This window comes from Hyla sarda, chromosome 8 (genome assembly GCF_029499605.1).
Source record: "Hyla sarda isolate aHylSar1 chromosome 8, aHylSar1.hap1, whole genome shotgun sequence".
NCBI lineage: Eukaryota > Metazoa > Chordata > Amphibia > Anura > Hylidae > Hyla > Hyla sarda.
The window spans coordinates 138285200-138300682 of NC_079196.1; the positions used below are offsets into that span (position 1 = coordinate 138285200).

Here is a 15483-nt window from a genome sequence, read left to right on the forward strand (position 1 = left end):
AGAAGGTTGTCATGGTGAACTCTGTAATAGAGTTCAAAAAGGGTCTGGATGCATTTTTGGAGAGTAACAACATTACTGGTTATGTATACTAGATTTATAGGGAAAGAAGGTTGATCCAGTTATTTATTCTGTTTGCCATATTTGGAGTCTGGAAGGAATTTTTACCTCTAGTATGAGGGTTTTTTGCCTTCCTCTGGATCAACTCAACTGGGACTTATTAGGGTTATAGGTTGAACTTAATGACCTCCGGTCTTTTTTCAACCTTATGAACCATGTTACTATGAATAAGGGCATGAGAAGGAGAGGGTGAGTGTCTTTCCCCACAAGGTTTAACCCCTTAAGGACCCAGCCCATTTTCACCTTAACCCCTTAAGGACCCAGCCATTTTACACCTCAGGACCCGGCCATTTTTTGCACATCTGACCACTGTCACTTTAAACATTAATAACTCTGGAATGCTTTTAGTTATCATTCTGATTCCAAGATTGTTTTTTCGTGACATATTCTACTTTAACATAGTGGTAAAATTTTGTGGTATATTGCATCCTTTCTTGGTGAAAAATCCCAAAATTTGATGAAAAATTAGAAAATTTAGCATTTTTCTAACTTTGAAGCTCTCTGCTTGTAAGGAAAATGGATATTCCAAATATTTTAATTCACATATACAATGGGGGAGATTTATCAAAACCTGTGCAGAGGAAAACTTGCCCAGTTGCCCATAGCAACCAATCAGATCGCTTCTTTTATTTTTCACAGGCCTTCATAAAATTGAAAGAAGCAAGCTGATAGGTTGCTATGGGCAACTGAGCAAGTTTTCCTCTGCACAGGTTTTGATAAATCTCCCCCCAATATGTCTATTTTATGTTTGCATCATAAAATTTACGTGTTTTTACTTTTGGAAGACACCAGAGGGCTTCAAAGTTCAGCAGCAATTTTCCAATTTTTCACAAAATTTCCAAACTCACAATTTTTCATGGACCAGTTCAGGTTTGACGTGGATTTGAAGGGTCTTCATATTAGAAATACCCCACAAATGACCCCATTATAAAAACTGCACCCCCCAAAGTATTCAAAATGACATTCAGTCCGCGTTTTAACCCTTTAGGTGTTTCACAGGAATAACAGCAAAGTGAAGGAGAAAATTCAAAATCTCCATTTTTTACACTCGCATGTTCTTGTAGACCCAATTTTTGAATTTTTACAAGGGGAAAAAGGAGAAAATGTATACTTTGTAGCCCAATTTCTCTCGAGTAAGCACATACCTCATACGTCTATGTAAACTGTTCGGCGGGCACAGTAGAGGGCTCAGAAGCGAAGGAGCGACAAGGGGATTTAGGTGAGTACGTTTTTTTTTTTAAATGGTTTTTGGGGGGCATGTTGCATTTAGGAAGCCCCTATGGTGCCAGAACAGCAAAAATCCCCCACATGGCACACCATTTTGGAAACTAGACCCCTTGAGGTACATAACAAGGAATAAAGTGAGCCTTAATACCCCACAGGGGTTTCACGACTTTTGCATATGTAAAAAAAAAAAAAAAAAAAAAAAAAAAAATCACTAAAGGTGTGTTGACCTGAAGTGCACTACGGGCGAACTACAATGCTCAGAAGAGAAGGAGTCATATTTGGCTTTTTGAGAGCAAATTTTGCTCTGGGGCATGTCGCATTTAGGAAGCCCCTATGGTGCCAGGACAGCAAAAAAAAAAAAAAAAAACATGGCATACCATTTGGAAACTAGACCCCTTGAGGAACGTAACATGGCGTAAAGTGAGCATTTACACCCCACAGGTGTCTGACAGATCTTTGGAAGAGTGGGCTGTGCAAATTAAAAATGTTGTACAGCCCACTGTTCCAAAGATATGACAGACACCTGTGGGGTGTAAATTCTCACTGCACCCCTCATATTCCGTGAGGGGTGTAGTTTCCGAAATGGGGTCACATGTGGGTTTTTTTTTTTTGCGTTTGTCAAAACCGCTGTAACAATCAGCCACCCCTGTGCAAATCACCTCAAATGTACATGGCGCACTCTCCCTTCTGGGCCTTGCTGTGCGCCCCCAGAGCACTTTACGCCCACATATGTGTTATCTCCATACTCGGGAGAAATTGCGTTACAAATTTTGGGGGGCTTTTTCCCCCCCTTTACCTCTTGTCAAAATGAAATGTATAGGGCAACACCAGCATGTTAGTGTAAAAAGTTTATTTTTTTTACACTAACATGCTGGTGTAGACCCCAACTTCACCTTTTCATAAGGGGTGAAAGGAGAAAAAGACCCCCAAGATTTGTTAGTCAATTTCTCCGAGTACGGCGATACCCCATATGTGTCCCTAAACTGTTGCCTTGAAATACGACAGGGCTCCGAATTGAGAGCGCCATGTGCATTTGAGGCCTGAATTAGGGATTTGCATAGGGGTGGACATTGGGAATCACTGGCGTAGAATACCCCTAACAGGGTGCCTCCAGCTGTTGAAAAACTCCCAGCATGCCTGGACAGCCAACGGCTGTCCAGCAATACTGGGTGTTGTTGTTTTGCAACAGCTGGAGGCTCCATTTTGGAAAGAGTGGCATACCAGGCGTTTTTCATTTTTATTGGGGAGGGAGGGGGGCTGTGTAGGGGTATGTGTATATGTAGTGTTTTTTACTTTTTATTTTGTGTTAGTGTAGTGTAGTGTTTTTAGGGTACAGTCACACGGGCCGGGGATTACAGCGAGTTTCCCGCTGAGAGTTTGAGCTGCCGCGCAAAATTTGCTGCATTGCAAACTTGCAGCCCGATACTCACTGTAAGCCCCTGCCCATGTGAATGTACCCTGTACATTCACAGGGGGGGACCTCCAGCTGTTGCAAAACTACTACTCCCAGCATGCCTGAGAATGTTTGGGAGTTGTGGTTTTGCAACAGCTGGAGGCACACGGGTTGGGAAACACTGAGTTAGGAAACAATGTTTCCCAACCAGTGTGCCTCCAGCTGTTGCAAAACCACAACTCCCAAACATTCTCAGGCATGCTGGGAGTAGTAGTTCGGCAACATCTTTAGAGCCAGATGTTGCCGAACTACAACTCCCAGCATGCTTGGAGTTGTAGTTTTGCAACATCTGGAGGACTACAGTTTGCAGACCACTAATACAGTGGTTCCCAATCTGTGCCCTTCCAGATGTTGCAAAACTAGAACTCCCAGTATGCCAAAACTGTCCAGGCATGCTGGGAGTTGTAGTTCTGCAACATCTGAAGGGCCAGATGTTACAGAACTACAACTCCCAGCATGCCTGGACAGTAAGGACATGCTGAGGATGTGTAGTTTTGCAACATCTGGAAGGGCACAGTGGTCCAAAAACTGTGGACCTCCGGATGTTGCAAAACTGCAACTCCCAGCATGCCCAGACGCCAAGGGCTGTCTGGGCATGCTGGGAGTTGTAGTTTACAGGGTCCTATTACAGCAACGCATGTCACTTTACGGCGACGTGCATTGCTGTAAAGGGCCCGACCGCGGCTGAAGATATACTCACCTGTCGCCGCCATCTTCATCGTCTGGATCCGGGTCTTCAGGGACGAGGTAAGTACCGGGGCCGGTCCCCAGCACTCCCCTGTCCCCCGCCGCGTCCTCTGGTCTTCCTCCCGTCCTCTCCGTACATCAAGGGAGGAAGTAACCGCCCCCCCCCTCCTGCGATTGGTCGGTTAACTAACCGACAGATCGCAGGGGGATCGGAGGAGGTGGCAGGCTTGCCACCTCGCTCCTGTGCTTTAGCATGGTCCTGGCTGTCTGTGACAGCCGGGATCATGCGAAATTACCGGGTGGCCGGGTCCCAGAGACCCGATCAGCCCGGTATCGCCGCAGATCGCAAGGGCAATTTCCCTTGCGATTTGCATCGATCGCCGACATGGGGGGCCTACATGGCCCCCCCTTGGCGTTTGCCCGGCGAGCGGCAGAGACCGGAAAACGCCAGGACGTACGTGGACGTCCTGGGTCCTTAAAGCCCAGGGTGCCATGACATCCCCGTACGTCCTGGGTCCTTAAGAGGTTAAGGACCAGGCCAATTTTATTTTTGCATTTTCGTTTTTTCCTCCTCACCTTCGAAAATCCGTAACTCTTTCATATTACCATCTACAGACCCATATAAGGGCTTGTTTTTTTGCGTGACCAATTGTACTTTGTAATGAAACTTCATTTTACCATAAAATGTACGGCGAACCCAAAAAAAAAAAACTTTAGGGAGGAAATTTAAATGAAAACCACAATTTTGCACATTTTGGAGGGTTTCGCTTTCACACTGTACAATTTATGGTAAAAATGACATGTGTTCTTTATTCTGTGGGTCAATATGATTAAAATGATACCCATGGCTAGATACTTTTATACTGCTTAAAAAAAAAAATCTAAAACTTTTTGTACAAAATTAGTCATCAAAAAAAAAAAAAAAAAAAAAAAAAAAAATTAAATCGCCCTATTTCGACCACATATAACTTTCATTTTTCCATATATAGGGCGGTATGAAGGCTCATTTTTTTTGCGCCGTCATCTGTATTTTTTTTAGATACCACATTTGCATATATAAAACTTTTGGATCATTTTTAATAATTTTTTTTTAATTAAATGTGACAAAAAAAAGCAGCATTCTTGGACTAACATTTTTTACGTTTACGCCATTCACTGTATGGGATCATTAACATTATATTGATAGTTCGGACATTTACGCACACGGCGATACCAAATATGTTTATTAAAAAATAAAAATAGGGGACTATCTATAGCAATCCTTTGATTGCTAATACTGTGCAGTGCTATGCATAGGACACAGTACTGCTCAGTATTATCGGTGATCTTCTGCTCTGGTCTGCTCAATCGCAGACCAGAGCAGAAGACCCCGGAAGACGGCCAGAGCTAGGTAAGGGGACCTCCGGCTGTCATGCTGGATGATCGGATCCCCGCTGCAGCGCTACGGGCGATCCGATCATCCAATCAAAGTGCCGCAATGCCGTGATCTGTATTGATCACGGCATCGGAGGGGTTAATGGCGGACATCCGCGGGATTGCGGATGTCGGCCATTACGACCGTGTATGACGCGAGCACCCTTTCGATGTTCGCAATCATACACAGGACGTAAATGTTTTGTACAAAACCAATAATCTAAAATCGCCCTATTTTGACCACCTATAAAACTTTCATTTTTCCGTATATAGGGCGGCATGGGGCTCATTTTTTTTGCGCCGTCACCTGAACTTTTTATCGATACCACATTTGCATATATAAAATGTATTTCATTCCTAAAAAAAATTTTTTTTTTTTTTTTTTTTATAAAATGTGACAAAAAAGCTGCATTTTTGGACTTGCTAATACTGTTCAGTGCTATGCATAGGACATAGCACTGATCAGTATTATCGGTTATGTCTTGCTCTGGTCTGCTCGATCTCAGACCAGAGCAGGAGACGGACGGAGGCAGGTGAGGGGACCTCCGGCCGCCATTACAGATGATTCGATCACCGCGGCAGCGCTGCGGGCGATCCGATCATCTATTTTATTATGCGCATTGCCGCAGATGCCGTGATCTGTACAGATCACGGCACCTGGGGGGATAATGGCAGACATCTGATAGCAGCCGGAACCTGTTGTGTATGACGCGAGCACTGCTCTGATGCGCAGTCATACACAGGATGTAAATGTACGTCCTGGTGCGGGAAGCCCCGCCAATCCAGGACGTACATTTACGTCCGTGGTCGTTAAGGGGTTAAGCATTAATAACTCTGGGATGCTTTTACTTTTCATTCTGATTCAGAGATAGTTTTTTCGTGGCATTCTACTTTATGTCAGTGGTAAATTTGTCGATACTTGCATCGTTTCTTGGTGAAAAATTCAAAAATATGATGAAACTTTCTGCTTTTAAAGGAAAATAGACATACCAAATTATATATTGATTCACATATACAATGTGGGATATTTATCAAAGTTGTCTATGTCCCGCATCAATATAGACCAAACTACAGAGGGTTAGTCTGGTCTATTGTGCACCTAATTTATCAAATGGCGCACGGCTCTTGATAAATTCTGTGCACAGACTGCATGATCTATGCTTTAGTCTATATTTAAACCTGCTCCAACATGGTCTGACATTTCGGCGTACTTTCAGCCTATGCGACTTGTCGCTGAAAAGTCGCTTTTCATAAATTCAGCACCAATGCATTTTTCAATGCATTTCAGTCTAAAATAGACTTGCATGCATCATGTTCTAAAAATCCTCTAGAGCAAAAGTCGCAGAAAAGTCGCACAGATTTAGACCGACTTTCTGTGCGACAAATTTACCGTAGACAAGAAAAACCAGTCTAAATCCTTTGATAAATCTCCCCCAATATGTCTACTTTATGTTTGCATCATAAAGTTGACAATTTTATTTTATTTTTATTTATTTTTTTTTTTTTAACACTCATTCTTGTAGATCCAGTTTTTTGTAATTTTATAAGGGATAAAAAGTCCCACAAAATGTGTAACCCAATTTCTCTTGAGTAAGGAAATACCTCATATGTGGATGTAAAGTGTTCGGGGGCGCAAAAGAGGGCTAAGAAGGGAAGGAGCAACAATGGGATTTTGAAACGTGAGTTTTTCTGAAATGTTTTTTTTTTTTTGGGGGGGGGCAGGTCACATTTAGGAAGCCCCTATGGTGCCAGAACAGCAAAAAACCACAACATGGCATACTATTTTGGAAACTACACCCCTCAAGGAATGTAAAAAGGGGTACAGTGAAACTTAACACCCCACAGGTGTTTGACGACTTTTCGTTAAAGTCAGATGTGTAAACTTGCTGCGGGTATTTCGATGGATCTTCGGTATCAGTAGGTGCAATCATAGGTGGGTTCAGGCTACAGGCAAGACGCGTTTTAGGGAGCCACGTCCCCTTTTTCAATAGCAGTAGGTCTGGTTAGATCCAACTAACCAGACCTACTGCTATAGAAAAAGGGGACGTGGCTCCCCGAAACGAGTCTAGCCTGTACCCACCTATGATTGCACCTACTGATAACGAAGATCCATTGAAATACCCGCAGCAAGTTTGTAATACATTTTATACAGACATTGCTCCACTGGCCAGCTACCTGTGATCGGCATAGCCGTAAGAGGCACAAAGTGCCAAACTTTCATTACCTTCTACTGTCCCCGTGCCGTCAGGGTAAGGGGGGACATTCTAAACAGAGGACCACAGCGTACTATTGCGCCCAGGATATATTACAATCCCCTGTAGCAGTAATGATGCACCAACAAGACTGAGTGGGCACCAAACAGAGGACATGCAGCGCTGTCAATTACTCATACTAGCTGCATATACCTACGTTCTCTGGTGTAGCGCCGTTTGTACCAACAGCTAACTATTACCTGCATTTACAACGACAGTAGCGTTACCAAACATCATTACAAAGACATTTGAAAAGTTGCAGTGATCAGCGAATTTGGTGCGGTGCCGTCCGTGCCAGCAACTTACTAACTGTACAAACTTTATCAGCTGCAGTAACCAAACCTAGAATATTTATATTGTATCAGGTGCATCAGAAGTTTGAACTATTGTATTTAGTATCCAGTAGTTTTTTTATCCATGTATTTTATTTATTACTAATTGGTATTTTATGCATTTACGTTGTGATACGTCTAGAGCAAGGGCCCTGCTTAAAAGACCTCACAACATACAATTACTTAATAAAATGTAATTTTCTAGATACTGGACTCTCTCACTAGTACTTCTCTTTCTATTATCTCCTCTAAATTTTATTTTTATGTTAAAAATATCTCTCTCTCTCCCTACCATGGCGGCCATTTTGAATCCAACTTTTGTTTTTCCAATAGGAAGAGGGTCATGTGACACATCAAACTTATTGGGAATTTCTCAAGAAAAACAATGTGCTTGGTTTTAATGTAACTTTCTTCTTTCATTAGTTATTTACAAGTTTCTGACCACTTATAAAATGTGTTGAATGTGCTCTCTGATAGCAACACCCCAGGAGAAATGCTAGCACTGCCTTTCAGTATCCGTAGTTTCAGTTGCTGCACATCTCATATCTTCACAGCATAGACAATTGTCTTCAGATGACCCCAAAGATAAAAGTCTAAGGGGGTCAAATCGGGAGACCTTGGGGGCCATTCAACTGGCCCACGACGACCAATCCACTTTCCAGGAAACTGTTCATCTAGGAATGCTCGGACCTGGCACGTTCCCTGAGTTTTTCCAGCAAGATGGTGCACCACCACATTATGGGTGTCAGGTCCGAGCATTCGTAGATGTAATTCCTGGAAAGTGGATTGGTCATCGTGGGCCAGGTGAATGGCCCCCCCAAGGTCTCCCAATCTGACCCACTTAGACTTTTATCTTTGGGGTCATTTGAAGACAATTGTCTATGATGTGAAGATACGAGATGTGCAGCACCTGAAACGACAGATATTGGAAGCCTGTGCTAGCATTTCTCCTGTGGTGTTGCTATCAGTGTGTGAAGAGCGGGAGAAGAGGGTTGCATTGACAAATCCAACACAATGGGCAGCACATTGAACACATTTTTTAAGTGGTCAGAAACTTGTAAATAACTCAAGAATAAAGTTACGTTAAAACCAAGCACATCATTGTTTTTCTTGTGAAATTCCCAATAAGTTTGAAGTGTCACATGACCCTCTTCCTATTGAAAAAACAAAAGTTGGATTCAAAATGGCCAACTTCAAAATGGCCGCCATGGTCACCACCCATCTTGAAAAGTCCCCCCCCCCCCCCCTCACATATACTAATGTGCCACAAACAGGAAGTTAATATCACCAACCATTCCCATTTTATTAAAGTGTATCTATATAAATGGCCCACCCTGTACAATTTGTCTACTTTATGTTTGCATCATAAAGTTGACGTGTTTTTACTTTAACACATCAGAGGGCTTCAAAGTATAGCAGCAATTTTCCCCAATGATTTCAAAATCAGAATTCTTCAGGGACCAGTTAAGTTTAGAAGCGAATTTGAGGGTCTTTATGTTTGAAATCCCCTATAATGGACCCCATTATGAAATTGCACCCCGCAAAGTATTCAAAATGACATTCAAAAAGTTTAACCCTTTAGGTGTTTCACAGGAATAGCAGCAAAATGGAGAAAAATCTAAATCTCCATATTTTTTTTATTTTTTAAATAAGGGGTAAAAGGTAAAAAGGCCCCCCAAAACTTGTAATTAATTTTCTCTTGAGTATGGAAATATTCCTCATATGTGGATGTAAAGTGCTGTGGGTGCACTAGATGGCCCAGAAGGGAAGGAGTGACAATGGCATTTTGGAGAGCGAATTTTGCTGAAATGGTTTTTGGGGGACATGTCGCATTTAGGAAGCCCCCATGATGCCTGAACAAAAACACACATGGCATACTATTTTGGAAACTACACCCCTCAAGGAACGTAACAGGGAGTACAGTAAGCCATAACACCCCACAGGTGATTGACGAGCTTTTGATAAATTGGGACGTAAAAATAAAAAAAATTCTCAATAAAATGCTGGTGTTACCCCAAATTTTTCATTTTCACAAGGGGTAATAGGAGAAAAAGCCCCCAAAAATTTGTAACCCCATTGTTTCTGAGAATGGAAATATGTGGATGAAAAGTGCTCTTTGGGCAAACTACAATGCTCAGAAGAGAAGGAGCGCCCTTGGGCTTTTGGAGAGAGAATTTGGTTGGAACGGAAGTCGGGGGCCTTATGCATTTACAAAGCCCCCCTTGGTGCCAGAACAGTGGACCCCCTCCCCCCCCCCCCCCACATGTGACCCCATTTTGGAAACTACACCCCTCACAGAATGTAATAAGGGCTACAGCAAGCATTTACACCCCACTGGCATTTGACAGATATTTGGAACAGTAGGCTGTTCATTTTTACGGTCGACTGTTCAAAAAAAAAAAAAAAATGAAAATCTATCAGACACCTGTGGGGCGTAAATGCTCATTCCGTGAAGGGTGTCGTTTCCAAAATGGGGACACATGTGGGGGGTCCACTGTTCTGGAACCATGGAGGCTTTGTAAACGCACATGGCCTTCAATTCCAGCCTAATTCACTTTAAAAGCCCAATGGCGCCCCTTCTCTTCTGAGCATTGTAGTTTGCCCGCAGAGCTCTTTACATCCACATATGGGGTTACAAATTTTGGGAGGCTTTTTTCCTAACTTTCGGGTAACACCAGCATTTCAGGAGAAAAAATAAAAACAAAACATTTTTCATGTCCAACTTTAATTACAATTTGTCAAAGACCTGTGGGGTGTTAAGGCTCATTATACCCCTTGTTATGTTCCATGAGGGGTGTAGTTTCCAAAATGTGTTTTTTTTTGCGTTTATGTCAGAACCGCTGTAAAGATCAGCCACCTCTGTGCAAATCACCAATTAAGGCTTCAAATGTACATGGCACTCTCACTCCTGAACCATGTAGTTTGTCGGCAGAGCATTCTACGTCCACATATGGGGTATTTCCGTACTCGGAAGAAATTGCGTTACAAATTTTGGGGGTCTTTTTCTCCTTTTACCTCTTGTGAAAATGAGAAGTATGGGGCAACACCAGCATGTTAGTGTAAACTTTTTTTTAACACTAACATGCTGGTGTAGCCCCCAACTTTACCTTTTCATAAGGGGTAAAAGGAGAAAAAGCCCCCCAAAATGTGTAACACAATGTCTCCTGAATACGTAAATACCCCATATGTGGCCCTAAACTGTTGCCTTGAAATATGACAGGGCTCCAAAGCAAGAGAGCGCATTTGAGGCCTATTTTGGGGATTTGCATCCGCCATCAAAATACCGTACAGCAGTGTTTCCCAAACAGGGTGCCACCAGCTGTTGCAAAACTCCCAGCATGCCTTGACAGTCAGTAGCTGTCCTGCAATACTGGGAGTTGTTTTTATACAGCTGGAGGCTCCATTTTGGAAACAGTGCAATACAAGACTTGTATTGGGGGAGGGGACTGTGTAAGGGTATATGTACATGTAGTGCTTTACTTTTTAATTTTGTGTAGTGATTTTAGGGTACATTCACATGGGCGGGGGTTTACAGTGAGTTTCTCACTGGGAGTTTGAGATGCAGGGGAAAATTTGCCTCAGAAAACTCGCTGTAAACCCCCTCCCATGTGAATGTACCCTCCAGCTACAAACTTCCAGCTGTTGCAAAACTACAACTCCAAGCATGTACAGTCTCTCAGAGCATGCTGGGTTGCGAAACACTGAGTTAGGACAAACTTTCACAACCAATGTGTCTCCAGCTGTTGCAAAACTGCAACACTCAGCATGCATTGACAGTCGAAGGGCACACTGCTACAACTCCCAACATACCCTTTGGTAGTCTGTGCATGTTGGGAATTGTAGTTATTTTTCATAGAAAAAAAAATGTGCCTCCAGCTGTTCCATAACTACAACCCCCAGCATTCATAGACTACCAAAGGGCATGCTAAGAGTTGTAGTTGGAACTCCAGCTGTTGCAAAACTACAGCTCCCAGCATGCCCTTTAGCTGTGCATGCCGAGAGTGAACAGGCCTCACCTCCTCCTGTATCCTGCCGCTGGAACCACCACCGCCGCTACCGCTCCTGCCGCTGGGACCACCGCTTCTGAGGGGACCCCCATCGGACCAGGGAGAGGTAGGAGACCCCCCGATCGCCACCCAGCAGTGATTGGTCGGTCGTTTCAACTGATCAATCACGTGATCGTGAGGTGGCACCCGTGCCATCTCACTCCTGCTGGGTAAGGGTGAATAGGGCTGTCTCGCACAACCCCGTTCACCCTTTTTTCTGGGTCACCAGAGACCCGATATCGCTGTAAATCGCTAGTCTGAATCGCAGATATGGGGGGGGGGGGGGGTCTCAGGGGGGTTTGCACAGATGCGCCCTGGGTCCTTAAGTACCAGGGCTTTGGGGTGTACACCCTGGGTCCCCAAGTGGTTAAAGGGGTACTCTGCCCCTAGACTGCTTATCCCCTATCCAAAGCATAGGGGATAGGATGTCTGCTCGCAGGGGGTTCCCGGCTGCACCCTGTGTCCTCTGAACTTCGCTCTGTGCTTGATGACAGGCGATACAGGGGCCGGAGTATCGTGATGTCACGGCCTTGCTCCGATACTCCGGCCCCTGTCATCAGGCACGGAGAGAAGTTCGCGACGTGCAGCAGGAGAGATCATGGGGGGTTCCCAGCAGCAAGACCCCCACGATCAGACATCATATCCCCTATCCTTTGAATAGGGGATACAATGTCTAGGGGCGGAGTACCCCTTTAAGCAGGAAGACTGGGCAACACCAGGTATTCAGCTAGTTTAATATAAAAATTATTTGATGTACATGAAGGTGGATGAACCAGCTGAACTGTCAGTATATATGTATGCACATATGAAAAGAAGCCTATTGCATGAAGTGTGCAATTTGATACAAAATCCACACAAGAATTTGCAGCAAAATCTCTGGCAAACAGTTATATGCAAAGTCTGTACTACACACATGAAAACAGTGCAAGGAAAATCTGCCAGGGCATTCTATAGAACCTAGTTGGGGGGGGGGGGGGGGGGGTTCTCTGGAATACTGTAGTGAATGTATGTGAACATCTTCTAGTTAATATATGTACACAACTGTATAGGGATGTGTACATACTCCATGAAAGGGGAAGATGCTCCCAGACATATTAAACATTAGCAGATGGCGGTGACTCAGCAGAACATTGGGATTAATGACTTCCACCAGAAAACACCTAAGAGTGTGTTCACACTAGGGATCGACCGATTATCGGTTTGGCTGATAATCACGATTTTGGGCATTATCAGTAATTACCTTGCCGATAATGCCCCGCCCGCTTTAAATCAATGATCTGCAGCGGTGTCGTGGTGGGATAAATAGCCGATAACTTATACCGGAATATCGGTATAAGTTATCGGCTATCGGCCCTAACCTCCGCCGATTATCGGCCCTAAAAAACGATATTGGTCGATCCCTAGTTGGCACATGTGTATTTTCTGCTGAAAATTTGCTTCAACAGATTTTGCTGACCATTGAAGTCAAGAGGAGTGCAACCTCCTAAATGCACAGTATGAGTGAAACCAAAGGCAGTACCCACTGCTATACATAGCCCACATATTAGGAGCCTAGGATCTAAGTGCACACACATTGGTCACTATACAAACTGTACATCCTTTCGTCCTAGAATAAAGGAAACAGTGGTTTCTTTATACGGACATAACTGATGTATCCTTCTCTTCCCCCCTCCATTCAGTGCATTTCAGAAAGAAAGAAAATAAGAAATCGAAATCGCCCAAACCATTCAGACAGCTGCGATCCTGCCAGTGAGACAGCGCCCTCCTCATCTGTGACAGGATCAGCAGATGGGAGGGAGGAAGGGGACCTCAGGATTTGGTCAATCCTTTTCATGGACTTCGTATGGGTGGGGAGCAACCTTATGCAACAGCAGACAAAGACTCCATTCTCCAAAGAGGAGATCGTGGATGGTAGGAGACAGGCGTCTCATATGAACGGTCTGAGCTGGGAATAACGGTCTCCTTCTATAAAGCAAATAACCAGCAGTCTCCAGACTATAGATGAATGGCAACAAGTTATACATAGTTATAATACATTCTATGTCAATAGAGAGGAGGCTGGTGCCTCGCGAGTCAGGGTGTTCTCACTCACCTTGCCGGGTGGAAACGTTACGCCCATTGCCAGCTGTGAGCACGACCTGCGGGCAGCTCCTCTCCAGCACGAACAGCTCATCCCTGCCAACCTTACTATTCTTACCAACCTTCAAGGTGCCGCTCGGTCCGGAGGGGGTTAAGTAGCGGCCATCAGTAGCCCTAAAGGCAACTTTCCCGGCCGAAATGTCCAGAGTGTACTTGGTGTCTGGCTCCGGCTCACTGCTCAGACTCCCGTCCATAGCCAGTAGGCGGTGGTCGGGGGTCTGGATGCTGTAGCGGTTGTCCTGGAAGAGAAGAGTGATGAGGGAGTCCAGACCCCACGGCACATCCCGCTCCACCGACAGTTCTTCCCCGCTAGCCCCCAGACGAGCATATCTTTTGCGGGTAACGCTGTATATGGTAACCTGGGGGTGCATGGCCAGATGAACGGCCCACTTCTCGGCAGGGGATACAGAAGGCGAAAAGCAGCTAATGCGATCTTCCGAGCCGCCGAGGTAACGACCATTCGCCTCCGACTGCAGCACCCAGCGGCCATCCCCCTGGGCGCTCACTAGAAAGCGGCACTCGGCGTTAGGAACCTCGATCTCGCCAGACACTCGTCCATCCTTGTCTGCAGAGAGGTATCGGCCTAGGTGGCTCCGCAACAACACTGCCTCCTCGCCCACGGGTTCCAGCAGCCACACTTGCTTCTTCTTCAGGCTGGACGCTGACGCGTTGATCTTGAAGCCGAACGTCTCGGCAGTCAGATATTTATTGTTGCAGTTGATGAGCCCGAGCTGCAGGGGACCGGAGCTACTCATGATGGATGGACTTTGAGATGAACCGTTATTCAGCACACTGGGAGCTTGTCTGCTGGAGGACCGCTGGCGTCTGCGGCATTTAAACACGCGATTACCTCACTACCAGAGGCGGATACCTCAAATCTTGGGGGGAAAAGCAACGGATGGGGTTGGGTGGAGAAGTCTGGATAGTGTGGAAGGGAGGAGACTGCAGCACAATGGAAACCGGTTGGCCCAGTGCACTGCGGCTGATGTTCTGCTTCATATTCTGAATCTATAGATCCAGGAACTGCAGACACCCTCCTTGCTAAATTTGTGTCTACTGGATCCTGTAATATACAGTCAGGGCCGGTGCAAGGATTTATGTCTACACAGGCATAGGTGCATTTTGCTGCAGCCCCACCCCCACCTTCTTATCACTGACATATCATGGGTGGAAGCACCCGGGCATCCTTGCTCACCAGGGGCTCCCGCACAGGACTTTATCACGGGTTGGGGGTTTAGAACAACAATAAAATAATAATTTCACACCAGGAAAACATAGTTCAATCGCAGTGACTAATACCATTATACTGTTTTGAAATAAAAACCACTATACAAATACCAATATCACCACTATACAAGGGACAAATAATTGCACCATACCATGACCACTACCATCACCACCATTTAGTCACTGGGAAATACCACCATACTGAATAAAATAATGAGTGTAGCCGGGACTTAAGCTCAGGAAGAAAATCGCATTGGGGGATAGGAGCAGGACAACAGAGGCACTGTGGGAGCGCTCGAGGTAAGTAGAGGTTTATTTATTTATATCCCACCCAATGACCATAGTTTTAACTCACCTTTAACCTTTTGGGGACGCAGGGTGTATGCATCCCGAATCCTTAAAGAGTACCTGTCATCATCTAAACTTTCCCTGATCCCCCTCCACATCTGTCCATTACTCTAACTATGCCTATCCCTGTGTTTATTGATGTTTAAAACACTGTGGAAATACCTTTTTTTATCCCTCTTCATTAGCTTAGGAGCACTGTCTTTCTGAGGGGTGGAAGGAGGCGGGTCCCAGCAGGTATGATG

The 15483-nt window shown here is 44.8% G+C and overlaps 1 protein-coding gene across 3 annotated transcripts in view; it reads right to left on the reverse strand.

Annotated features, from left to right (window-relative positions):
• FSCN1 (fascin actin-bundling protein 1) overlaps positions 1-14931 on the reverse strand; it is a 116023-nt gene extending 101092 nt beyond the window's left edge. For 2 of the 3 annotated variants that reach the window (XM_056534422.1, XM_056534421.1), the window contains exon 1: positions 13620-14931. In XM_056534422.1, coding sequence (XP_056390397.1) covers positions 13620-14421 — 802 coding nt within the window. In that variant the 5' untranslated portion in view covers positions 14422-14931. The remainder of the gene's footprint in view (positions 1-13619) is intronic. The other variant, XM_056534420.1, reaches the window with a different exon arrangement.
• Positions 14932-15483: the final 552 nt, after the last annotated feature.